Source organism: Cyprinodon tularosa, unplaced genomic scaffold (assembly GCF_016077235.1).
Source record: "Cyprinodon tularosa strain WSP-4 unplaced genomic scaffold, ASM1607723v1 ctg62, whole genome shotgun sequence".
NCBI lineage: Eukaryota > Metazoa > Chordata > Actinopteri > Cyprinodontiformes > Cyprinodontidae > Cyprinodon > Cyprinodon tularosa.
In genome coordinates, this window is record NW_024039363.1 from 990,432 (window position 1) to 1,018,424 (window position 27,993).

General features: G+C 38.9%; 1 protein-coding gene across 1 annotated transcript; it reads left to right on the forward strand.

Annotated features, from left to right (window-relative positions):
- The first annotated feature begins 11 nt into the window (after window positions 1–11).
- Window positions 12–27,488, forward strand: LOC119798336 (serine/threonine-protein kinase/endoribonuclease IRE1-like). The gene is made up of 22 exons (XM_038307755.1): window positions 12–296; window positions 5,099–5,219; window positions 6,814–6,847; window positions 7,892–7,964; window positions 8,165–8,237; window positions 12,436–12,558; window positions 12,857–12,958; window positions 13,043–13,304; window positions 14,781–14,859; window positions 15,130–15,289; window positions 16,542–16,657; window positions 16,739–16,921; window positions 18,792–19,056; window positions 20,054–20,144; window positions 20,236–20,425; window positions 22,552–22,651; window positions 22,743–22,942; window positions 23,081–23,228; window positions 23,383–23,510; window positions 23,855–23,978; window positions 26,122–26,189; window positions 26,274–27,488. Exons 1-22 carry the CDS (start codon window positions 219–221, stop codon window positions 26,745–26,747), a joined length of 3,192 nt encoding a protein of 1,063 aa, XP_038163683.1. The 5' UTR covers window positions 12–218; the 3' UTR covers window positions 26,748–27,488.
- Window positions 27,489–27,993: the final 505 nt, after the last annotated feature.

The following is a 27,993-nucleotide window of genomic DNA, read 5'->3' on the forward strand; positions in this document are numbered from 1 at the left end:
AGAGCCCGCCGCGCGTCCCTCCCCCCCTTCCTTCACTCTTGAGGATACGAATCCAAAAGTCCAACCTCCGCAGTGTTAATTTCAGGAAGAAGCATCTTCACGGCTGATGTCGCCGCTGTCTTTATGAACCCATCCGTCTGTAGAAGTCAGAACCGAGTTTTTTTATGTAGCGACTAACCGCTCCGGACCAGCCAGCTAGCCTGAGAGCCGATGCTAACATGGACTGGCCAGGGAGCAGAAAGGCTCTACTGTGCTGCATTACAGCCTTGCTTTTCTACGCTGCTCCCCAGCAGAAGGTAAAACAGCTATCAATATAAACGAGCACAGATGGCTTGTAATTATCGGCTTATAGTTGATAGTTATTATTTTTAGACATTTAGACAATAGTTGTCTGGAAATGAAGCTGGAATTCTGTCCATATGCTGCGTGTTGACATTACAGCCGTTAGCTAAACACGAACGTTAGCTAGCATAGCAAAGTAGATCAAATAGGCTAAAATCAACTTTTCTGACACGTTGAAACGTGTGAGGATAAATTTTACTGTTATCAGTTTTCGGGAAATGATAGGAAACTATATGCTCTTGTATTTCAAACTTTTAGATCTCTAGTACATGAAGCTGTTGAAGTTTAAGACTCTCTTGACGTTTACTTTGATTGAATTGTTTTGTTTATTTTAGCTGTTCCAAAGGCTGTGAGAAGATGTAATTAGTTGTGATTTGATTGTGACCTGCTTGGAGTTTTGTTACCATCTCAGACTTTTTTTTTTTTTCTCATCAGCAGAAATGTCCCTTGTAATGTCAAAAAGTGTTTGAATTTGACAGCTAAAATGTCAAATAATAATAAAACAATACAGTCTGGGTCATTACTTTTGATAGTTTTTTTTGTTTTTGTTAACAAATACAGGGTTTGTATTTGCAGATTTTGTACAGTGTTTTCAATATAATTTAATGCATGGCCCTGAACCAATATAATCAGTGGCTATCGGTTTACTCAAACAAATAAATACAGCTAAGCCATTTGGCTGTTTAGGATTGATAATTTCCTGGGGTAAAGTTTCTTGTAAATCTAATTCATTATACAACATTATTCATGTTTCCTATGTGATGTTTCAAATGCTTAAATAGTTTTCAAAGTAATTCGATTCATGTGTGCACAAATCACATACAGGATCCCTCAGAAATGTTTCACTATTAGTTTAGATGAAGCTATTATAGAGGTGTAATCAAAGTTTGTACAACAGTGGATGTTTTTTTTTTTTTTTTTTTTTTTTTTTTTTTTTTTTTTTTTTTTTTTTTTTACATGGTACACTACTTTGGGGGGAAAAAAAACAAACCACACATCTAAAGGTCATAAATAGAAAGGCCTAATCAGTGCATATCTAGATACAGATATTAAATATTCATTTGCTAATTTTAAAGCTTCTGATTATTTCGGGGTATTAAAGCACAGGATGTTTTTTTTTTGGAAGCACACACTACCGTTTTTAAACACTTTCTTATCAGGTACACAATTTAACACATGCATTTATTTTCGACTGTTTGATTAATAATAACTTTGTGTAATCTTCACTGGTAGATGTGTACACTTACGTTAGGCTTTAATCCTTTAGGACTTGTTACCGGGTATGCCAGTTGTATTTTTCCTTTTTACAAGGTCTGTGTCCATAACTTCAAACAGACTTGTGTCAGTTTTAAAGGCATCTGTAAATCCAGTCATATAAAACTACTATAGTACTGGTTATATACTGTGTGAGGAACATGAATCCCTTAGTGTTGGATGATAGGACTAAAGCAGTAATAATGCTCTATTTTGGATTGAGTCTTTATCAAAAGCAATAAAGGTCTCCACATGGAGACAAAGCCTAGAGACGCAGATCCCTCCATGCCACACTAGCAACTCACCTCAGCTAAAAAGCAGATTAGAGTGGCTTTATAATCCCTAGTCATGTCTCAGGTTCCTCTCTTATCCTATCAAAATAAGTTTGCAGATGTAGGTGGGTTGATGAATATTAGGCCAACAGGTTCTGATAAACATAAGAATGATTTTACTTAAATAAAAAGGCTTTTTAGGTTTATATTTTCTCTCCCCTTCGTCGTTGACACATTTCTAAGGGCGACAGATTTCCTTTGAGAGCATCAGACATCTGTGACTAAAAGGATGCAGTCGTCGGTGTATCATGTTGAAGTTTACGCTTCCTTTTACAGACTTCCTTTGGAGGTTGAGAGTTATTTAAAAACTCCGGACATTTCTGCCCCCAGTTGAAACTATTCAGTGGTCATTTTTTAATAGAATCTTATCGATGTCAAGTTTATAGAATAAGAAAGTGGGTGTTATCACAAGTGGGAACAACTGCTAGTTCTATTTTTGAAGACACAATCCTGCAAAGTTTTATTCATAAAGTTTCAATTATCACTTAAATTTTTTTTCCAATAAGAAATACTGGTTATTTGTTTGTGGAGCCCTAAATAGAAATTACTAAAAATATCTTTAATTTAGTTTCAGACTCTGCTCTTCAGCACTGGTTATAGAGTTCCTTATCTTAAAAAAAGATCTATTTTAGGTATAAAGTAGCTTTATTTTTTGTAGTGCTCTAAACTGATGTTGCAATGCATTTCCTATAACATCTAAACAGATTAGTGATAAAAAAAAATTTTTCTTGGTTCCTGTGTTGGTTTCTGCACCCAGGCAAGCTGCAACATTTGCTGCTGGAAGCAAACAAGATGATTGGTTCTAGAAAGGATATGCATTTTACTCTGGTGTTTTCTGTCAGGTCTACGCCAAACTTTGCACACATGGCTTTTTTTCCTATTTTTTTGTGCCACACGTGTCGTTTTTAAGTGTTTGTTTAAACTTGAAAAGAAAGCCGCCAGATCTAAGAGGCTCTGCGTTCGGCCCAGTTTGCCAAGTGGCAGCCTGCGTGGCGAGGTGACCGTCTACTGACCGCTGCCCATGATAACACCAGCGGCAGAGTCCCTTTTAAGCTGACCTCAATGCAATAAGGGTAAAACAGTAGATTCAGAAGCAAGGGTTAACAGTTATGTTGCACCAATTTCTGCATTCTTTAAGGCCCTTATTGTGCAATACTATTTCTGTGTAATACGCAGAATGAGGAAATGGAAGGGTGTGCATTATTTTATCCACTGCGTTACTAAGCATCGGTAAATCACTTCCATTCTGAGCGGAGAAACTGGGAAACAGATGTCTCTGAAAGGCTTTAACATATGCATCAGCTGTTGATTGTTGGTCTCCATGCAAAACTAGAGGGCCAGCAGATGTTTTGGAAGTCGTTTGTTTGCGAAACCAAGAGAGCTGTTGGGGGTAAAAAGGGACAAAAACAGATTGGTTATGACTTTTTTTCCCCCAACATGCTTGTACAGTGGTTGTGAGTCTAAAGCTCGGTGGGAACAGCCGCAGGTGCATATTATTGACACACGCCTTTGAAAAGATGTGTAAGACCACAAGGAGCGATCTTCACTGTTGTGGAAGGGATATAGTTTCTCTCTTCAGAGGATGGGAAACTCCCAGCTGTTGTTTCGCCATGGTTTCTGTTCATCTTGCATGCAGAAAGTTTTAGAGCAGTGAGATGAATAACTAAACTAAAATAAACTGCAGATTGTGAAAGGGTTATAGGCTGTCTGCCAGTGGTCACAGATACTGTTTACAGAGGACTGCGGCGCCAGTTCCACGTGTTCTTCATCCTACGGACACAAAAGACTGATGTGGCTGAATCCAGATTTTGATTTTATTCTCTTAAGGAAGGTCTTTGAATATCTGAGGGATTAGTTGTTTCCTCAGAAATCATATTTCTCAAACCAAACCCTTGGCTAGAGTAGCCTGGAGCTTATTTCTTATACTGAGGAGTTTAAAAAGTTGTACTTTCAAAACCACTTGCATTTTCAGCATGTTTTTTTTTTTTTATGCATTTAAAAAAAAACAACCCAAAAGTATTGAAGTGACTATAGTTTTTTTTTTCTTTTTTCTCCAACCTAGTGGTAATGCTGTGCTGCCTCTGTCTCAAATATTGCTGCACACCTTTAATCAGCTGGCTGAAAGATCTTTTCCTTTTTCCAGCATATTTCCATAAAAGAAAAACTCAGCTCCATTCAAATGTTCCCAGTCATGAGGAAAATAAACAGTAATGGTGTTAGGGAACCTGTTACTTCAGCCGATCGCTTGACAGGGTAATATCTGCCTGTCTGTTACTATGTCAGTCAGTAAACATTCAGAATATTCTGTTGAATATTAGACAATCTGATATTTTCTACAACTGTCAGTGGCTGGTCTACCTGCTCACATTATGGATACATCCGATCAGTTCCTGCCCCATGGTGCCATTTCAGATCCTCTGTCCCTTTTATCTGAGTAGGCGGTTAGGGGTTTGAATTGAGGAGTGCCCATATGGGCTGCCAGCCCACTATTCAGCTGTCTGTGCTAAATTTGAAGAGCTCCTTTCACTTAGTACTTGGTTGGTTATTAAAGGCAGAACCAACTTTACAAGACCTACAAGATGACAGGAATGTAGCTCCTACCCTGCAAGTAATTATCAGGCACCTGTATCCTACTAGCATGTTTAAACATCAGATTTGCAGACGCAGGGTGCTGTAGATAGAGATTACTGTTAATCTGTCATTATTTCCTTTTTCTGTAAAATGCAGGATTCTGGTGTCCTGCCTGCATCTGCCCAGTTTCTCTGCGTAGTATTTTGTAAGTTTGCATCCTTTATACGTGGAAGCAATTTGCAGTTCTCCAGAGTCTTTTAGAGGTAATGCTCTATGCCTCTGATCAATACTGTGGTTTAACAGGAACATGAGCACAGCTTCCGCTGCTTAGATTTCCATGTGGCAGAAATGTTATTCTGTTCAAAAACATGACTCAGTTTTAGATAGATGGGTGGATTTAAATTCAGAATCTCATTAAACCTGGGGATTTTAAACCCAGCCATGGCTCCACTTCTAGGCTGCACAGCATGCTAATAGAGATGAAACAGCCTGTTATGTTTTCCTCTTCTGTTAAACATTCTGCTGCAGTTCGTGTTCGAGACCATCTTTAATCCATCTTGAGATTAGGTTAACGTTTATTTGTTGGTTTGTTTTTGTAGGGGTGTTGCAGTGCCAGCACGGTTGCCCTTCCTGAAAGCTTGCTCTTTGTGTCCACCTTGGATGGAAACCTGCATGCAGTGAGCAAGAAATCTGGTTCGATCAAATGGACTCTGAAAGAAGGTAAGAGGAGATGACTGCCGTCAAATTAAATTCAGAGGCTCTCCACCTTGTTATTCAAACCACATATAAAATACAAAACAGCAGGTTCCTCTTTTTTTTTTGTCAGCATGAAGGCTTCATTACAATAAAGGCAATCGGCCAAAAAAAAAAAAGAAAAGGTTATTCTCTATGTAAAGATAATTTTTTTTCTGTTGCTGTTTGTAGACCAGAATAGAAAAGGTTTCCTCATTCAAGTTCTCTTTTCCATAACGGAGTAATAATTAACCAAGAGATGGGGGGGGGTTTCTGCCTTAATCAAGGTCTGATTGGGCCTGGATCAGCAGCTTTCCTCTAGTGTCAGCTGCAGCCATGGCCTGCTCCATGGTTACTGCTGTCTGCTCTGGAATGGCTTTAGATAAGCAGGATGGAAAACCAGTTGGTGAACTTTCCTCGATTTTAGGGCTGTTTTCTGAATTATTTAAAAGAATCTTTTCCCCCTTTTTAAACTTGCAATTTAAATTTTACATTCTCTGATATTTGAGGATTTTATTTTCACTTTATTTCCTGGTAAGATGAGACTTTGCGGTGAAAAAACATTAATTATTTTCCTTGTTAACCCTGTTCGGGTCCATTCAATAATCAAATCTGTGATTGTGAAGCAGAGGCTGCTTCCTCCGTATCATCTGTTTTCCTGGAACAGCTACTGAATATACATTTATGCCAGGCTTTGCGTACACCTGTCGCAATTCAGTCGGGCAAAATGAGAGGGAAGCAGAAATCTTCCAGTTTGGCCTGTACTGAACTTTACAGTTTAATATCAAACCTGTCATCACTGTTTGCTTTTTTTCACCCTGTTGGTTTTGCAAACACGTGTTTATAGCCCAGGTTTTCTGACGTTCAACCCCCCATAGATGTAATAAAACCCTTTTTTTGTCACCTCCTATTCAATTACGTTTGCTGAAGACTAATGTTTACTGAATAAAATGGTTGTTTACAGTCTTTGGATTATCCCACACCTAACCCATGCCATTGTCGACACCTTGCAGCTCCACCTGGTTCACACCCAGTTTGTTCACACTGGTGGGAGTTGTATGTTTGTCTTTTTGCAACAGACACTTTAGGCTTTGGGTTTGACCGGTTTTGGTAATCTGATTGAAAGATGTACATTTATTATAAGATTTGTTACGACAACACATTGGATAAAACATGGTTTGATCCTTTCTTTTTTTTTTTTTTTTTGGTTTGTTTTTCTTGTTTTAAGCCACTTTAGCAAAAAATTTCACCCAATGCATCTGTACTGGAATAACACGCCACATCCGCAACATGTCTGTTAGATGGATGTCAGATATTGTGATCACATCAAATGATGGTCATTTCGTTGCCAGTGCTGATGTGTCATGCCTGATTTACTCACAGAAAGCTGCTCGCTGACTTATCTGTTTGTCCTTCATGTTTGCCACTGGGGCAAGCATGTTCATTTGGACTTTGTGTCCTCTGCACTCCAATGTCTCCAGCGCCCATATCGCTCTCTTACTCAACTGCCACTGGCCATGTTCTTCCTCTGCTAGATGATATTCCTGTCAGTCCTGACCATCCTCTTTTTGTCTCCTCACAGATCCAGTTCTTCAGGTCCCCACACATGTGGCAGAGTACGTATCCGAGTTACCTTTTCTCTAGTCGCACATGTACAGTGCTTTGCAAAGTTGTTCACACCCCTTTTTAATGTTCCTCAGATTGCTAGCATTTATTTTGCTAGCTGATTTTGCTCAATAAAATCCAGTATAACCATTTTCTAATTGCGCAGCATAAATCGTGTTGTTCTGTAAGAATCAGCCTCAAAGGTTTGTTAGAGAAAAGTGGTGAAACATGGTGGTAGAATCATGATTGTGCCACCAAACCTTCAAATAAATAGTTTTTTTTGTTGTTGTTTTTTTAAACAGTGTCCTGTCTGGCAATGTGGCAATAAGAATAATTGTCTTGATGCCAATAAAAACCCAACAGATTTTACTTTCACATAGTGCCATAGTGTTCCACTTGCTCATGCATATAAATTGCTTTATTATAATTATGCAGGGAGTTTTACAGATTATATGGAAACTGCAATGTAAATAGAATAGAAGAGGAAAATCAGAAAAAAGGAGAAAAGATGAAAGAAAGGGGGGATAGAAAGGAGATAATGATAAAACATTTTCAGTCTGCTTCATCACCTGCAACGAGATGTAAAAAATACCATACAAGCAACAGACATGGAACGAGACGTACAATAAAGTAAAACATTGAAACTCTCTCTGAAGTAGTATTATTTAATCTGACATGTACTCTATGTTACCTGAAGATAAGAATGTGGGCTTTCTTCAAATAAGTTGTTTTTAATCAACGTCCTTATCAAGTAGAACTAGATCTGGCACAATTATTATTTTTGTTGTTGATATAAGTGATTCAACGGAGAAAATTAGGTGATATCTTTTTATTTACATGTTATTTTTGGTTTTGGTTTGTTAGAAGAAAAAAAAATCCCAATAAAAACCCTTGGACTGTATGGTTGTTAATTGGCAAAATGTGGTAAAGTTTACATTTTTTCACTACTTTTGCAAGTCACTGTATAGTGAGTTTATGCAAATGACGGCTGCAGCATGATGAGTCTGACTTGCACATGGAGAACGACCCCGTCACTTTTTCATTCTTCCCACCAGACCGGCGTTTCTGCCAGACCCCAACGACGGCAGCCTGTACTCTCTGGGTGGGAAGAATAACGAAGGCCTCACGGTAAACAGAAAAATATTACTACATATTTGTTTTATCCTCCATCTTTGGGTTGAAACACCTCTTAGTTCCCTGTTCTGTAGAAAAGTAGTAATGCCTTTTCATGGTGAATTTGCAGCAGTGGTTGTTTTTAGTATGTGTTTCTATTTTTTTTTCATCTCTTGAAACAATGACTTTAATCTGAGGGTTTCTACTTTTAACAGAAATTACCGTTCACCATCCCTGAGTTGGTCCAAGCTTCACCGTGTCGCAGCTCAGATGGAATCCTCTACATGGGTACAGCTCATTCATAAATGCCTCCCCCCCCCTTTTTTTTTGCATACACATTTGTAGATCCTGCCTGTGTTCATTACCTTCATAAAGGTGTGGGTGTTATCTAGGTTTCAGCAGGAACCAACACATTGTCTTCTAGTCCCACTAAAGCTGCTTTGGTAACCTTTTCTTGAATTTAGACACAAATGTCACATTCCCCTGCTTACTAATCATCAGTTTTATTTTACTTTATTCAGGCTTTCTGCTATTCAGATGCAAACTGTAGATGGTACAGCAAATACTTGAACATAAAACGGTTGGCCATGTGTATCAGACTCCACATTGAGCGTAGGATTAGATATCAATGCAAACATGTCAAGGTTCTTGTTTTACTGTGAAGATAGGACTCATTCATTTCAGGGTTAAACGGTTGTCAGTTATTTTGCATAACCAGGCTTGTAAAAAGTGCCTCCTTTAGTCGGTTTAACGGTTTTCTTAACATGCAGGCTGTTAAGTGGATCTTTGGCGAGATAGTTGCACAAGTTGAACCATTTTAGGTTTTGTCACATTAGAACCACAAACCTCATTTTGTTAGGATTTGATGCCACAGTATTTCCAAACTTGAGTCAATAGTTTAAAACACCTTTTGCTGCAATAGCAGGGGAGTCGTCGAGTCACTCATCATGTGGAGATGGACATTTTCGCCCGTTCTTGTTTGCAAATTAGATCAAGCTTGCGCAAAATGGATGGAGGCTTTTGTTAGCTTTTGAACTGTTCCTTGTATCACTGGTTATGCAGGTACAGGTGCTGGTCATAAAATTAGAATATCATGAAAAAGTAGATTGATTTCAGTAATTCCATTTAAAAAGTGAAACTTGTATATTATATTCATACATTACATACAAACTCATATATTTCAGATGTTTATTTTGTTTAATTTTGATGATTACAAATGACAACAAATGAAAATCTCAAATTCATCATATCAGAAAATTAGAATATTGTGAAAAGGTTCAAAATTGATGGCCCCTGGTGCCACACTCTAATCAGCTAATTAACTCAAACCACCTGCAAAAGCCTTTAAATGGTCTTTCAGTCTAGTTCTATAGGCTACACAATCATGGGGAAGACTGCTGACTTGACAGTTGTCCAAAAGACGACCATCGACACCTTGCACAAGGAGGGCAAGACACAAAAGGTCATCGCTAAAGAGGCTGGCTGTTCACAGAGCTCAGTCTCCAAGCACATTAATAGAGAGGTGAAGGGAAGGAAAAGATGTGGTCGAAAAAAGTGTACAAGCAAGAGAGATAACCGCACCCTGGAGAGGATTGTGAAACAAAACCCATTCAAAAATGTGGGGGAGATTCACAAAGAGTGGACTGCAGCTGGAGTGAGTGCTTCAAGAACCACCACACACAGACGTATGAAAGACATGGGTTTCTGCTGTCGCATTCCTTGTGTCAAGCCACTCTTGAACCACAGACAGCGTCAGAAGCGTCTTGCCTGGGCTAAAGAGAAACAGGACTGGACTGCTGGTGAGTGGTCCAAAGTCATGTTCTCTGATGAAAGTAAATTTTGCATTTCCTTTGGAATTCAAGGTCCCAGAGTCTGGAGGAAAAGAAGAGAGGCACTTCATCCACGTTGCTTGAAGTCCAGTGTAAAGTTTCCACAGTCAGTGATGGTTTGGGGTGCCATGTCATCTGCTGGTGTTGGTCCATTGTGTTTTCTGAGGTCCAGGGTCAACGCAGCCACATACCAGGAAGTTTTAGAGCACTTCATGCTTCCTGCAGCTGACCAACTTTTTGGAGATGCAGATTTCATTTTCCAACAGGACTTGGCACCTGCACACAGTGCCAAAGCTACCAGTACCTGGTTGAAGGACCATGGTATCCCTGTTCTTAATTGGCCAGCAAACTCTCCTGACCTTAACCCCATAGAAAATCTATGGGGTATTGTGAAGAAGAAGATGCAATACACCAGACCCAACAATTCAGAAGAGCTAAAAGCCACTATTAGAGCAACCTGGGCTATCATAACACCTGAGCAGTGCCACAGACTGATCGACTCCATGCCACGCCGCATTGCTGCAGTAATACAGGCCAAAGGAGGCCCAACTAAATACTGAGTGCTGTACATGCTCATACTTTTCATGTTCATACTTTTCAGTTGGCCAACATTTCTATAAATCCTTTGATTTTATTGGTCTTCAGTAATATTCTAATTTTCTGATATGATGAATTTGAGATTTTCATTTGTTGTCATTTGTAATCATCAAAATTAAACAAAATAAACATCTGAAATATATGAGTTTGTATGTAATGTATGAATATAATATACAAGTTTCACTTTTTAAATGGAATTACTGAAATCAATCTATTTTTTCATGATATTCTAATTTTATGACCAGCACCTGTATATCTCAGTCATTTGCTGTATGGGTTCTAATGAGGTTGGCTTGGTAGATTTAAATGTATCTCTTGGTAAAGACCTTTAAACAGGTTTTAATAATATTAGGACTGAAACAACTAATCAGATTAATTGATGATTTAATTAATCAACTCATTTAATCATTAACTGGAATAAAGAGAGTCTAAAACATGCCTTTAGCAGACAGAGAAACCCACCAGACCTAAATTTTATTATTAAAGATGTTTTTATTGGTCTGGTGGAATATTCTTATTTTAAATATATCTTGCGTTCCTTAACTGTAAGGGGATAACTACTTATTATTGGATATAAAGGCTTTAAAACATTAGATAAGATTTATCTGATATGTTTTGATAAAATAAATGAGTTTTTTTTATATTATATTCTAATATATATTCAGATGCACCTGTTAGTTAGGGTTATTGTCCTACTAAAAGGGAAACTTCTTTTGCAGAAAAGATTTTTTTTCTCTGTGTACCCCCTTTTTTATTGTCAACTTTTCATGATCAAAATCCTCCCACTTCCCTTCCCCTTGATTTAACATTTTGTATGCAGGCCAAAAGGCACCTTCCTTTTCATCTTTGCTGTTTCTTCTACATGTCTTTTAGCATACCAGGGACAAGACATCTTATAGCTTTCTCTAACCTTTACCCTTTTCCTGCAACTCATTCCATAAGTATTCAATGCTTTGGAAATTATTTTATAATTTAAACTTGTTTCAGGGTTGGGAAAATAATAGTTTTTGCAAAATAATTCAAGTTTTGCAAAATGCAATTTTCAAATTGCAGAGGCTATCAGTTTTAATCACATTCCATTACTTTCTCACTTCAGCTCTTTAGCTGGCACTAATACATTTAAAGTGGGTTTTCCCAGATAGTTGCTGCTAGCATGCAGATCCAAGTGAGCTAGAAGTGGGCTCTTTTCCTCACATCAGTAACAGTCCCGCAACAGTGGACTAGCGCACTAAAAATCTCTTGGAAAAAAAAGTAAGCATGCTTAGTGTGAGGGATTGCCTTCCAGTCAATAAATCCAGTGTTTTTCAACCCTGGTCCCCTAGGCACACTGCCCTGCATGTTTTGGATGTTTCTGAAGTTCAGCACACCTGATTCAGATGATTGCAGTTCAGCAAAGCCTGATAATCTGTTATCAATTGATAACAGGTGTGTGAAAGCTGGGAAACATCTAAAACATGCAGGGCAGTGTGCCTTGAGGACCAGGATTGAAAAACACTGAATTAATAGATGCAATCAACCGGTTTTCCTTAGATAGAAAAATTTTGAATCAATCTGACTTAATGATCTGGTTGAGTTGTAAAGTTCCTTGAGATGCCATGTGTTGTGAATTGGCGCTATAAAAATAAACTGAATTGAACTGATTGCTTTAATCTGAACAGCTAATTAAGATGATTTGCCAATTGAATTACGGTAGTATAGTTGCAATTTAGATTTTTGGTAAAAATAGTTCAGGCCTAATTAGTACTTTCTCCATGGCCTGTCCACTGTTGTCTTCACACTCCATGCTACTGTTTTTCCTCTAACAAACCTTCCCTTTTACCTTGAGATGAAACCGGTGGTTTTTATCTACTACTTAGGTTATATCTGAAGGCAATCCGCCGCCCTTGGTTTTATTTTGATGTATCAAAATGAATAGAGCTGAATCCAACTTCTGAAAACTGTGGTCTAACACATGAAGTCTCAATGCATCTGTTTGTAGCACAATGACATGTTTTGCAAGACGCTGGATGATCTATAGTAATCTGTTTCCTGTGTGTGTTTGACGATGTGCTCTGCTGCAGGTAAAAAGCAGGACTTGTGGTATGTGGTGGATTTGCTTACAGGAGAAAAACAGCAGACTCTGACATCATCCTTCGCTGAGATGCTCTGTCCGTCTTCATCCCTTCTCTATCTGGGACGCACCGGTAAAAAAACAAGCTCATCTGGTTTTCTAACCAACATAGTTGACTAAACATTTTAATCTACTTCACCAAAATGTTTGTTTATTCAATGCTCGTTGCTACGGACTATTCATTTAATTTTCAAACAGGACCTGCTTCTTTAGAGTTTAAAGAGCTTTTGCAACCTGAGTGTTTTTGTCCTGAATGCTCACAACGAAGTGTTTTTAAAGGAAATGTAACACTATTTAACTTTGTGCTTATATAATAAAGCTGACACTGTGTGTGCAGCTTATGTAACCATGCACATTTCTATCCCTGCTAGAGTACACTATCACCATGTACGACACAAAGAATAGAGAGCTGCGCTGGAATGCCACCTATTCCGACTATGCCTCAACCCTTCCTGACGATGACATCAAATACAGTACGATTGCTACTAAAGCATGCTGTTTATTGTTACTTTCTAATACACCAGCATGTTAATTACTTCCCTTTGTTCAATCCAAAGAAATGGCTCATTTTGTGTCCAACGGCGATGGCCTGGTGGTGACTGTGGACAGCGAGACAGGAGACATTCAGTGGGTGCAGAACTACAATTCACCGGTGGTGGCCATGTACATTTGGCAGCGGGAGGGTCTTCGTAAAGTTCCCCACACTAACGTGGCCGTGGAAACGCTGCGCTACCTCACCTTCATGTCCGGAGAGGTTGGACGGATAACTCAGTGGAAGTATCCGTTTCCAAAAGAGAAGAAGCCCAAAAATAAATTCATGTAAGTCATCCTGCATATTTTTCATCCAGTCTCAGATTTCTTCAACTTTATTTTTTCAAGTAGCGTGGAGCATCAAACATAGATGTTTTTCTTCTTTTCCTATAACTATTTTGAAGCTCCCGGGCAGCAGGGTGGGGTTAAGGGTTTTGCTTAGGGACCCAGACTGCAGGCTGTAGGGATTGAACCGGGTACTTGAAACCTTCTCAGAGCAAAAGCGCACTGCTCTAACCACTAGGAAAACACTCCCACTCTCAAACAGCCCTAAACCAAACTTAACACTCGCCCCAGTACAGCCAGACCGTTACTGTTCTCTTGGCAGCCACCAAACCTAATCTAGAGCATCTGATTGCCAGTGGGAGAGGTGGAATAATGCCCTCCAGAGAACACAGCTCCAATGCACTAGAGTCCAGCCTGCTTTTCTCCGCTGCATCTGGTGGTTTGCATTGCTCTTTGTAATGCATGGCTCGGATGCAGCTGCTCAGCCATGGAGACACATCCATTGAATCTCTCTGCACACGGTTCTTAATCTAATCTGAAGGCCACGTTAGATTTGGCATGTCTGCATCAACTGATTACAAATACCTCAGATTGTAGCCCTTAGCTATTATTCCTTCACCTTTTAGCAGGAATAACACTATCCAGGATAGTAAAGGACTCTTTTTAGCGTTTAGCGTTCTGGGTGTTATTTAATCGACCAAAAGGCACGTTGACGATGCTCATCAGATTTGGGACTACAGCCGTCTAAAAAAGAATTACAAAAAAACTAAAGTTACACAAATTTAGCACATAGCTGAAGCTCATCATTAAAAAAACACAATAAATGAATGTGTGTAGATCAGCGTGTGTTACAGTTCGTGTGAGGAAATACATCTATAATTATTAAGAAATATTAAGCAATACATAAAGTTTGACACAGGTCACTGCTTTCATGAGCTACTTTTCAGACTAAAATCAATGTTTATTATTTTGGAATCGAAGGAAAGATGCAGGGCCACAGAGTCTAGGTTAGTGGGGATGATCAGGGTTCATTTTCATACCATACAGTAGACGGACCTGCTTACTTTTTTACAATAACAACATTTATCTCCGTTTAGCTGTGAGCCATAATTATCAAACTGAACTAAATAAAAGCTTCCATTATATCAGTCTGTGTAGTTCATCTGTATAGAAATGTATCCATTTAGTGAGTTACTAATTTAAATACACCTAACATTTGTCTTTGAATCCCATCCAGAATAGTAAAGCACTTTAGTTCAGATTGGATAATGATGGATATAAAGTAAATGGAGGTAACTAAGACCACCATGTTTAGCTCCACACCTGCTTCTTCTGCAGCGGAAAACAAAATGACTACTCAGTCTTCTTAGCCTGAAGAGATCTTTGTCACATCTTAGCTTAGCCCAAAGCCCGTCGAAGTGGTTTTATCCAAGAAGTAAGGAGGTTAATTGACTGCTACTGTATTTCTGTTCTTTTCAGGGCCACTTTATACGTGGGTAAATACTCTACAAGTCTGTACGCATCACCCTCTTTGGTACACGATGGAGTGACAGTGGTGGTGAGTACAATCTGTAACATTATTCATGCATTCATCACAGCCATGACGCAGATTTATTTGGTAGCTAAAAATTTATTTTCTCTCTTTCAAGGTTTTTTTTTTTTTTTTTTTTAATCAGGGTTAATGTGTTTTGGTCGAGTTTTTTCAGGGTTTCTCTATTGTGTCTCAGTTAATAAACCTTGATAAGTGGAATGTTTTGAACAGGAGGCTGTTTTCCCTTTATATAAGCTGCTGAGGGGTCTGATAACAGAAGTGTTTGTTTGCCTTTAGCCTCGTGGAAGCACCTTCCCCCTGCTGGAAGGCCCTGATAGCCAGGAGACAGAGGAGGATAGGGAGTGTTTCATCACACCCAGCACAAGCGTGAAATTCAACGCTGGCCTTCGAGAGCGAAACCGGATCAACTTTATGAGGAACTATCTGCTTCTCATTGGTAGTACACAAGAAATCAGTCATATACTCTATTTTACTCTACTCTGAAAAAAAGAACAATGGTTTGATGTCATTTTATTGTTTTTAAAATTCTGTTTCCTGAAAAAGTCTAAATATGCCTAACTGGAGACAGCACACTTAATAGCTTAGCCTCCAGGTGAATGTGGCCTGCCATCTACTGGGTGACTGGTGGAATTACAGTTATCTACCTGAAAACAAGCTGAAGGTTTCCGTGCTTTCTGGTGCTCTATTCATTTTTAGAATATTAAGTACGAAGCCTATTCTCCAGCTTCTTGTTTCTAATATCTACATAGCTTAGCCTCTGCAATAAGTAAACCCTTTTTTATTATTTAGTTCTTTATTAAATTAAAAAAGCAAAGTAATCCGTAGGGTTGAAGCTTAAAAGTGGAGGAATCAACATGAAATTAATACTTTGCTTTGAGCTAAAACTCTCGCCTTCTAACACTACAATGGTACAAAATGTTACTTAACTGAAACTTATACCAAAATCACCTTTTTTATGTTTAACAGAAAGGCAGCTTTTTATTTCAATTGTTTTTATGCTAAATAAGTAAAAAACATCTATATTAATGTTATATTATTAATATTTATGTCCTATGTTTTGATATGTAGAGTTGATCTAAGTGTTTCTCTAGAGCTAATGTTCAGGTTATCATAAATCACTTTATTAAGAGCAAAAGGCCAATAGGAGCATAACGAGCTAATTGAGCATAAGCTGCTCAATTAGCTAGCCTGTTTGCTCTCTTGGATTCTGCATTCTGTTGATTCACAGACATGAAGGTAACTGCAGCTTTTAAATGGTGATGGATTTTTTTTTCCTGATGAAAAGCATCCTGAATAGATTAATTAAGCTACCTTGTGAGAGGTGTCCATGCCGCTGCCTTTTATCAAACCTTAACTTTATTCAAGGTCATGTCTGACATCTGGATTACTTTTGCTGTTTATGATTTTACTGCAGCGTAGAAAACAAGCCGCCACTTCTATGTATGCATTCCTATATAACTATGTTGTTCTAATATTGCATGCCTGACTGAGGCGTAGTCCTAAATCTGCTGAAGTTGAAAAGCGTCATTATGTTTGAAAAGGAGCAGTTTCATTGTCTCCCTGCAGTATTTTTACGGCGCCACTAAAAAAAAAAAAAAAAAAAAGTTGAAATTCCCCCTTACTATATTACTGTTGGTGTTTTGGATACTTTTGTCTGAATGTTTTTTTTTTTGTCTGTTGTGTTTAAGGTCATCATGAAACACCTCCTGAGGCTCACACCAAGATCCTGGAAACATTCCCTGAAAACTTCCCTCGTAACCAAGGCAACGTCATCCCACCTACTACGGACAAGAAAGGAGAAGAGGTCTGTCTAGTCCTGTGTGTGGCAGAAATAAACATTTTCTTTGTTCCTCTGATTTATTTTTATTTTTTATTATTATTGTAGAAGGTCAATGATAGTGGCATGGATGAAGGCCAACCGTCTACCTCCATCCAGGAACCAGGGGCCAGCAGCCGCACAGTGCGCTCAGAGGCCCCAGTAGACTCCATGCTCAAAGACATCGCCACCATCATCTTCTCCACTTTCCTTTTGGCTGGCTGGTTGGCTTTTGTCATCATCTACCCTAAGGTAGAAAACATTCTGACCTATTTCAGTGTATCGAATTTACTCACAGAATATCATTAGCTAATAACTGCAAAACCTGCCCTAAACACTGAATAAATGTACTCAAATTGGTTGTTAGATGTACCATTTCAGAGTGAGATTGTACTTCTTCATAAAAGTAAAAAAAATTGAAATTTTTTTTTTTTATACAGCTTCCCAAAAAAAGATTTGTTAAGCTCTCAACTCAGAGACAGTAATTGCTTTTGATCAATTCGCTCAATCAAATTGAACCCCTTAAAATGAACCTTAAGTTAGTCAATTTTAAGGAAAGGGGAAGAACAAAGTGTTGAAGCAATGTAATATCTCAGCATTAACTGTGTTTAAACCCAGGGGGTTAAAGTTACAGGGAACTCTGAATTAGCAGCTACATTTTTATTAGCTGTATTAAATAACGGACCTTAACCCCTTAGCTCCCACCACAAACGAATGGCAAATGCCATTGGCCAGAAAAATAATATTAAAAACGCCAGATGCTTGTAATGCCTCTCATTTGAAAGCTACGATCTTATAGTTTCTAGAGATATGCGTACAAACTCTGTAGGTTTTAGACAACTTGAGTTATTTAACTTCAAACGTATCCAAAATAAATTTGCTCTCACATAAAAAAAATAATAATATTCTGTATCTTGAATTTAATTCATAGTTGACCTCTTCAACTCACTGCACTTGCTGGACATGTTGTGGGCAACAGCTGTGTAAAATGTCAGACCTCTAGTCATAGGCATTGTGAAACTGTGACCTTTCTTTAATGCAAAAAACCCATTCAGCACCATTGATCCAAATAAGAACCAAAAGGCCAAAGTTGATTATTTGAATTTTATGATTAATTTATACATGTAGCTTTTACACAAATTTCCAGTCAAAGGCTTTCTTGTATATTATTTACAATTTTCAGCATTCAGAGATTTGACTACCACTTTCTGTGCGTATCCAGTTCTTCTCTCGCTCCTTACGCACATAGATAATCACTGGCTGTGTCCGAATGTCCTCCCTAATGACTATAGAGGGGCACTATATAGTGGTTATGCCATTTTAAATGAGTGTCTGAACGTCGGGTGGATAAAAAGGTTGTGGACTCGAAATTTCCCACAATGCACCTTGAATAGAAGTGATCATCCATGGTAACTAGACAAGCAGATATATCCCAGAATGCTTTGTGAGGCTAGCTATCCTCGCAAAGCATTATGGGATTTGTTGTTACAGCTGCCTGCTGTCAGCGATTAATAACAAATATCGATCATCAGCGATTATTTGTCCAAACAATCAGTTAACTGAGTTCATTATAAAGTGCACTATACAGTCCCCGCTTTAAGTAGTTCTTGACAGATTTAGGGGTTAGGGCGGACAATTGGACACAGCCACTATCTTTTCAGCCCGCTCCTACACCCATACTTCTTTGCAAAACTTTGCTTATTAGCTAACAAAATATGTCAATCAAAGTGTTGTGGATGACGCATGCGCCTGGGGACGGCGATTCTTGCGTTCGAGACATTTCTGATGTATTAGAAATACTCAGAAAGGAAGTTATGCTTGATTTTGGGAGCAAACACATGAATAAGCCCACGTAACGTAGATCATCTAAAATGGCAGACAAAGTTCACTAGATTAAAATCAGCTTTTTTCTGATGGACATTTTATTTAGGATCTCCCGATTCTAAAGGCGTATAGGATGTTAGGTTTTGTTTACAAACAAGCTTGCTGTTCCCAACAAAATTTCTGAACAAAATGTTTGACAGGGAGGTGCGGTGAGAACTAAGGGGTTTAACGACATGCTAAACCAGACATTTTGTCATCCTTGCATCCTTCATGTGTTTTTGTTTCTTTCTCATTGCAGAACGTCCACAGGCAGCAGCAGCTACAGCACCAGGAGTTCCAGAGGCAGATGGAGGAGCGGTTGGAGCTCCTCCAGAGGCAGCAACCCTTCCCACCTGTAGACGTGGGATTAGGTTTGGCTTCAGACGGCGACTTCTTAGATGTTGCTCGCACTCGCTCTGACTGCTCAGACCACAGCAGCCCCAATATCACCCCCCGTGCCTCCAACCACTCCAACCTGTCTGTGTCTGAGGTGGGGAGCTCCACTAATGAGCAAGAAGATGGAGGTAAGGCAGCAGATTCTTCCCTTGGTTGATCAGTATATTCGTTGGAGCTTAAAGGAATAGTACACCCAAAACATGATTAGCCTTCATTTTCTACTCACCCCCATGCTGAACAACACTCTGGAGTACTTTTTTGATATCTCAAATGCATCTGGAGATCTGGGAGGCTTCTTGCTGTCTGCTGACATTCAAATAATGGAGGTCTATGGTGACCGAGACAGAAAGGTCCATAAAAGTCCACAAAAAACGTGTCAATATTCCTCCATACTGCTCGTCCAATGTATTCCAAGTGTCCTGAGTGGGTAGCATCCAGAATTTACTCGAAACGAAGTCATTTAGAATGTTTTAAGAGCATAAACAGTGGTGTATAGGATTTCCTGAAAGCGCGCACACGCGCGCTCACGACGCTACGGAAGCCGGCAGACCAAACCAGCGCATTCAGCTCGGCAAAGAACTCATGCTCTTCCTCAACACTGAAGTCCTGAGATATTTTTCTTTCGTTGTTTCTTTCTTTGCACAGGTAAACAGCACATTTCTTCTTCTACGCTTGCATTATTGGAAGAGCAGACGCTGAATGCGCACTTTCATCTGGTTTGGTCTGCCGGCTTCCGTAGCGTCGTGAGCGCGCGTGTGCGCGCTTTCAGGAAATCCTATACACCACTGTTTATGCTCTAAAAACATTCTAAATGACTTCGTTTCGAGTAAATTCTGGATGCTACCCACTCAGGACAATTGGAATACATTGGACGAGCAGTATGGAGGAATATTGACACGTTTTTTGTGGACTTTTATGGACCTTTCTGTCTCGGTCACCATAGACCTCCATTATTTGAATGTCAGCAGACAGCAAGAAGCCTCCCAGATCTCCAGATGCATTTGAGATATCAAAAAAGTACTCCAGAGTGTTGTTCAGCATGGGGGTGAGTAGAAAATGAAGGCTAATCATGTTTTGGGTGTACTATTCCTTTAACATTCACTGCTTGAAACTTGTTTTTATCAGAAGACGACTTTACTACCGTCAGAGTCGGCAACATCACCTTCCATCCTAAACAGATGCTGGGCCATGGTGCCGAGGGGACTATTGTATACAAGTAAGTAAATCAGTGCTGGTAGCCTCTGCTTTGAATGAAAAAAAAAAGGTTCTGACATTACAGCTTTATGTTTGTACGTTTTCCCCTAAAGGGGGAAGTTTGACAACCGTCCAGTGGCGGTAAAGAGAATCCTGCCAGAATGCTTCAGCTTTGCAGACAGAGAGGTTCAGCTGCTCAGAGAGTCTGATGAGCATCCTAATGTGATCCGGTACTTCTGCACCGAGAGGGACCGTCAGTTCCAGTACATCGCAATAGAGCTGTGTGTTGCCACTCTTCAGGAGGTAATTCATAAATTGTTAATACGCTTAGTATTTCAAATGCCGTTATTCTTCAGAAAATGACTTTAGAGTTACTAGTATGAGAGAGGAAAAAGAAAAAAAAGAACCTCCAAAGAAGGTCATAGGTAGTCGGAGAACCTCAATAGTCTCTACAAATACTCGTGGGGGGGAGTGGTTCTGCTGCTGCTGCTCTGAACAAGAACCGAATATTGAAGTGGAATCATAATCTTGATTACGGAACAGATTACATATTGAGAAGGACTTTCTTGCTTCAAAAAAGTGTTGAAAGTACCTTTTTTCCAACACTCATAATACATTCGGTCTGAACGCAGCATCATCACTTTCCAATCTGAACCTCACTATATTAATCTAATCCTTTTGTAACTCTAATCAATAAGAACCTATTAATGTCAGAAAAAAGGCTAATATAAGCTATCAAATTAAAGCATATCCAGATGATGTATTGTTTCTCAAACTTAAAACCCCAACTATCCTACATAGTCAGAAGAACATTGCGTACCTGAGCAGCAATATTTCTGACAGCCTGAATGAGCTAACTCAGTTATACACGAAAAGATTTTCTTTAACATTTTCCAACAAAAATATGATTCCTACAGAAAAATTTGATCCTGATTTGACAAATGTTAGACCTAAAACTTATCGCAGCATCACCTACACATCTAAATGCATAAAATAATCATATCAGCATCCGTACCATCCTCATTTTCCATGATCCTGTTACTAGCATCTGCTCAATAAATCTTCAAAGCTGCAACATTGGCGTTAACCTATTCCTTCTGACAGAGGAAGATTCAAATGATGAGCGATTCTGCCATCAGCGCACCTTAAACGCACACATCTCTTACAAGTGGCCCATCGAGCCGGATGGTAACTCCAGCTCTGTTGTTGCTGGTCTCACAGCACTGAGCCACACCGAAGCACAAATAACTGGCTAACTTACGTGTGATTAGAACTACAAAATAAACTGGTGCATCATGGGTACCGTAGTGCTAAATGAGGGCAAAGACTTTTGACAAATAATTTTCCTATTGGACAATTTGAACTTGATTTGACAAACGGTTAGATTTAAAACTCATCGCAGCATCATTTGTAGAATATACTGACAAACTAGGTCATTTTTATGCTTAATTGTTGATAAATAATTTTCAATTTTAGCTCAGAACATTCTGCAACATTAGAATGGAAAATGTCTCCAGACTCTAAATAAAATACTCTATTTTCCAGACTATAGAGAGCAACTCACTATAAGCAGCAACAACAAATTTTTTTTTGTTGAAAAAAACTGGAAACACACATGCATAAGCCGCTGATGTCTACTGAACTGTCTCCCACCAAACCTGTAGAGGGAGCTCTCCATATAGCCACTGGTGTAGGGATGAAGAAGAATGCTAGCTACCATTAGCTTGTTGGCTTGCAGCAGGAAGGGCTTTTCCTGGAAGATGGGGCTCAGCTCTGCAGTAGTTGAGCCCCATCTCTGAATGCTAGCATGTTCTTGTGCTAAATGAAAAGAAGCCCCTTATTCTTTCATTTCCAACTTTGACTTCCCCCTGTGACGGTTAGAAAAAAAATCCACAGAAAAGCTGCACCTTGTAATGAGCCTCATGGTCCAAAAAGTAGCGGCTTATAGTCCGTAAAATATGGTAGTCGCACCAAATATTGCCGCCCTTAAGTTGATCCGAACCTCTGAGCCGGACTTTGAACACATACTGACCGTTGTTCTTTCTTGGTTGGTTGCTGTTCTCCATCTTTTGGGGATGTTGCGCGTGCTTCACTGTGGGCAGTTCTAAAATGTCCCAATAGGCTCACACCTCGGTTGATCCTGGGGGCTTCTGAACGTTCTAACAAATTTGTCTTTAAACAAGGTTCATGGTTTGGGTCAGAGTGTTGAAGCCGTTTAGAACTAAGCAATTATCCTGAAAAATATAAACATTTATTCAGTTATAGATAAAGTTGGCTACTGTTAAGTTTCTGTAATGGCCCTGACGTCAGCCCAGTCCACACCAGCAAATCAAAACAACCAAAAGAATTTTGTCCGCAAATATCTTTCAACTTTCCTTCATGTGTGCTGTATTAAATGTTTTCAACACCATCACCTTTCCTCTTGCTAGTATGTGGAGAAAAAAGATTTCAACCGTCATGGGCTTGAGCCAGTCATGCTTCTGCAGCAGACCATGTCAGGATTGGCCCATCTGCATTCTCTCAAAATAGGTACATGTCAGTGAAATATGAAAAGATTTTACAGCCTTCTTTTCTTTGGTTCTTGTTTATTATTGGAATCTAATTTTCTGCTTCCCTTTAGTTCACAGAGACCTGAAGCCTCACAACATTCTGGTGTCGATGCCGAACGCACACGGCCGAGTCCGAGCGATGATCTCAGACTTCGGTTTGTGCAAGAAGCTGGCGGTGGGTCGTCACAGTTTCAGCAGGAGGTCCGGGGTTCCAGGGACCGAGGGCTGGATCGCTCCTGAGGTTCTCAGTGAGGACTTCAAAGACAACCCTGTGAGTCCGGTTGGACTAGCTTTTTATTTCACCGTTGACATGAGCGCTACTTAAATGTATAAGAACAGCACGCCTGCTTGAATGTTTCTTTTGAAAGTGGTCTCAAAGTATGCTTTGTTGCTCTTGTTTTCCTTCCAGACCTATGCTGTGGATATCTTCTCTGCTGGCTGTGTCTTCTACTACGTGGTCTCTCAGGGAAGCCACCCCTTTGGCAAGTCTCTGCAGAGGCAAGCGAACATCCTGATGGGTACATACAGCCTCGACTATCTGCAAAGTGACAAACATGGTGAGAAATAAACCTACAGGGAGTAAAGGAACATGTTTTTATTTGGGTTTTTGTTGGTTCTTCTCAAATCAGTAGTAAGAAATTAGCAGGCATTTTTTTCCTCTGCTCTACTCAAGGAGTATTTAAATTATGTCTGGGTTTGCTCTCTTCTCAGGGGACATTGTTGCAAGAGATCTCATAGAGCAGATGTTGAGCATAGATCCACAGAGAAGACCTTCAGCTGAAAGTGTCCTCAAACATCCTTTCTTTTGGAGTTTGGAGAAGGAGTTGCAGTTCTTCCAGGTTTGGGCTGTTTCCACATACTGGACAACTTTACTTCTTTATGCCTACAAAATCTTTACAGTGGCAGTACAATGTTCTTTTTTTAATCAAATATTAACTTATTGAACTGTTTAAGATTTACTTTAAATGCAAGTTTATTTAAATTTATTTAAACAAATTAAGAAGTTGGTTTCTTAAATGATTAGCCATGTTTCTTACTAAATACTGATCAAATTTGTGTATCCTTTCTGTATAATCTACTGCTTTTGATGCCTGGGTGTGTAAATACTGTATGTGACTGAGACAATTTCAAAGCCTTTTTTTCAGTAGATTAAAATCAAGTAACATTTATTTATTTATGGTAGGATGTGAGTGACAGAATAGAAAAGGAACCGCTGGACGGACCAATTGTGAGGCAGCTGGAGAGAGGAGGGAGAGCCGTCGTCAAGAGCGACTGGAGAGAGCACATAACGGTGCCGCTGCAGACAGGTATGATGAGGCTGGGATCAAAGGTGTGAGCTATGCCACAATTTAGCATCTTCTGAACAATTTGGCTTCCTTGTTGTGGTATTTTGCGGCATCTCCCTTTCTTAACGGCGTCACTGTTTTAGCTTAGAGGTTGCACACCATAGAAGCTGGGTGATACCATCACCGAGTCGTAGAATGTCTTTGTAGTCCTTTGATTTGCTTTTGTAGACGATCTGAATGTTTCCTGTCACATGAAAGTAAAAGAAAACAAAGCGTGGGTGGGTATGCTTCCTGTCTGCATGGCACACAGTGAGGATCGCAGCCTAGAGCATTGGTTATCATGTTTCACGTTAAACTGGGGGTGTGCAATATGGCTGAAAAAGGTTTCACACTCTAAGCCTGTCCTATCAGTCGATAGAGATACGGCTGAAACAATTAATCAGAGTAATCGTGATTATCAAAATAATCATCAACTTATTTATTAATTATTGTAAAACTTACCTTTATCTGACACACTGAGCAGCAAATATACCAAAATTCAAAAGAAAAAAAATGTAAAAGTGTGTCAACATGCTCTATCCAGAAATCATTAGGTGGAAAGCTATTAGTTTCACAGGTTTAATTTTGTAAAATGTCTTCTTTAAGGAACCTTTTGCTATCCGATTATTAATTGACGAATAAAAAAAAAAAAAAAAACACTAACAAAAAAAAAACACTAACTGATGCACTATATTTAAAATCAGGACCAGGAAGAAAAAAAGGATAAAGCTAAATTGCAAACCTAAACCTAAAATAGGACAGCTCTACTGCCAATAATGGTTAGTTTGGCTAATTCCTTTCCTCTGCTTACATCTTGGATGTGGTTGGTTTCTGGATCAGAGCTCAGTGGAATTATACGGTAGAATGTTTTATTGGACATATTTTCCATAAATATTGATCAGGTGTTTATCTGATGTATATTTTATATTAGTGAACCCTGACATGGAAAATAAAAATCCAAACTGGGATGTTTTTTTTTTGTTTTTTTAATCATCTACTCCTTTTTTGTTTTGGTTTTCCCGAAGGAAATAATCTACTTTATTGCAACACTTTTGTGATTTTTAAAATAAGTCTTTTTTTTTAATCATTACAAGCTTTTCTCCACCTCTAATGTACTGTAGATCCTGCCCACTCCATATACCAAACACATTTTTTGTTGTTTCTGAAGTATTTTAGTTGGCAACCTCTTTTTCCCAGTAAGGACTTGGGTTGTGTCTCTGCTGGTGACTCCGTATTATTTGATTCAGATCTAGACTCCTGCTAGTATATCACACAGCATCATTTACTTGAATTGAAGTCATACCTCTCTGGGTGACTGGGGTCATTTTTTTGTGCAGAAACTGACACTGCTGCCATCATCTTCATCTATCATGGTCTTGCTTTGATGATGCGCTGTGGTGGTGTTGTGCCGAATATTACATTTAATTTTATTGGAGAAAAAAAACTCTTATTGTAGTTTCTTTGAACCAAACACATTTCCACCTGGTTCTGGGTAATTTTAGCCTAACCTGTGTGTTTTATTTAAAGAAAAGGTTTCAGTTTTATACAGATTCTGCACACTTCATATCGTTAGGAAGAAATGCATGCAGACATATTATTGCTGAATCTTGCAAAAGCTTGGATTCTTTTTATAATCTCTGTGTTATGCAGTTCTAATGAGTCCAAAACAAAAACTCAAAAACCTAAAGATGAACAGTTTATTTTTCATAAATGTTTGGGAAGCATCTAACTTTTTCCATTTGATGACAGTTTACAGTGCATCAGATTATATGATCCTCATGTTATAGAACCCTGATTGATGCCCTTTCTCCAAACTTTGGCTTTAGTTAGTGTAACTGATGAGAAAAATCCAGAACAGTCGTAGGGTAGCAGAACTTCATCTAAATAAAAAGAAAACTGTAGTACTATAATTGATGGCGGGTGTGAACTCAATAAATTCCTTGTTGAAAGTAAATCAAAAGGAGTTTTAATTATCTTGTGTGCACACTTTTATTTTTTATGTCCTAATAGGTTTGTTTAAGGTTACATATTCAGTGTCATATGAAAGTGGAGGTAAAGAAAAGATTAGGTTTTATTTATTTTTATTTTACTCTCTTTAAAAGGTTTTATTTTCCCCCTTTATTAGATCTGCGGAGGTTTCGCTCCTATAAGGGTGGGTCGGTCCGCGACCTTCTGCGTGCAATGAGAAACAAGGTGAGAGTTTGATTCAAAATAAAGGTTATGACTAAAACCAAACATCTCCCAGATGTAGATTCATAATTGATCTTGTCTTAACAGAAACATCATTACCGGGAACTGCCAGCTGAGGTGCAGGAGACTCTGGGCTCCATCCCCGATGACTTTGTCTCATACTTCACATCCCGCTTTCCTCACCTCCTTATGCACACCTACCTCGCCATGAGGATCTGTGCGCCCGAGAGGCCTTTCCTGCCTTACTACCCCGCTGCACAGCAGCAGCAAAAAACACAGACGCAGGGTTTGCAAAGACTCGCTGATCAATGCACTCAATCCCTGAAAAGTTCCACATCACTACCTACGTTACAAACGCGAGAAGAGTTTCATTTATCACAGTCTGTGCAGTCATCCAGAGAACATTCAGTATCTTCAGACTCTTCTGTTCAAACATGTCACCCTGAAATTCTCGAACACACCACAGCGTCTGACCTGTGTGAAAATGTCTCAAAATGGCCTACAGATCCTCTTAGGCCTGATATATTCACTACCCTGGACAACACAAGAAGTGCAGACTGAGCCAATGCTAAAGTGGACCCAGGTGGGGCGTGGGAGCTTTGCCTTAAACAGTGGAGAACATTCAGGGGTTGGCTGCTGTGCCACGGTGAGAAGCAGGCCTGCAGTGCCTGCAATCACCTGCAGGCACAGAAGCCGGACCGCAAACAAAAGTGCCTTCTGCTGGTCTGGATTCAGGTGTGTCCGTCTATCTTCTCCGCGCAGACGCCCAACTGCCGACAAGGTGTCGTTGGTTCAATTCTTGTAGCTTGACTGAGAAAAGAAATGGCTTTTAAATGTTATTTTTATGACACTGTGCAAAAAAGAAATGCTCAATGTTGTGGAAAATGTCTGCAAATGTTAAACAATTGGGTAGTTTTATTGTGCAATGTGTGCTTGTCAGTAAGAGCATTTGCTACAGATGCTGTTTGTGTGATTTTTGTACTGAAAGATTGAAATTCTGGGTCATAAATCGCTTAACATGGCCCATGTGCCTTTTTTTTTATATATCTATATATGAAAACCCATCACTGTACTGCATGGGTACTGATCTTTAAAAAGCCTGTGCTTTATATGCTTGATTCCACTTGATGCTGCTAGAATCTGTGTCTATCTGTGTTGCTGACTCAGATGTTCCAAAGTATCAGGATCAAGGAAATGATTGAATCCTCATCTTGATGTTGAGAATGAGTTGAAAAGTGGAGCCGGAAAATGTTAATTTTTTTTTTTTAAGTGTCATAGTGATGATAATGACTTGCACATATTAAATTCTATGGTTTGCTATTTTCCTTGTTTGGTTATCTTGTATCTCAAAGAGTTTTCTGCAGGATTTAAACATTTTAATTAAATTTTTAAAATTTTGTCTGAAAGGTTGTAGTTGGGACTACATCTAACATTTATTTTGCAAATAGATTAATCTGTTATTTTTTGAACGAATTGATTAATAATTGGATAGCAAAAGGTTTCTTAAAGAAGATTTTTTTACTAAATTAAACCAGGTGAAACTAAAACATTTCCACTTGAGAAGTTCTGGATTGAACATATTGACAGATGAAAAAGTTCTGTATTTTAAATTATATATATATATATATATATATATATATATATATATTATAATATAATATTATTTTATTTTTTTACAATTTTTGTATAATTACTGCTCTAAGTGGGTTGCTCTGTCAGCTAAAGGCATGTTTTAGAGTCTATACTCCAGTTAATGATTAAATTAGTTTACGATTATTTCAATCAACTCATCAAGATTAATCTGACT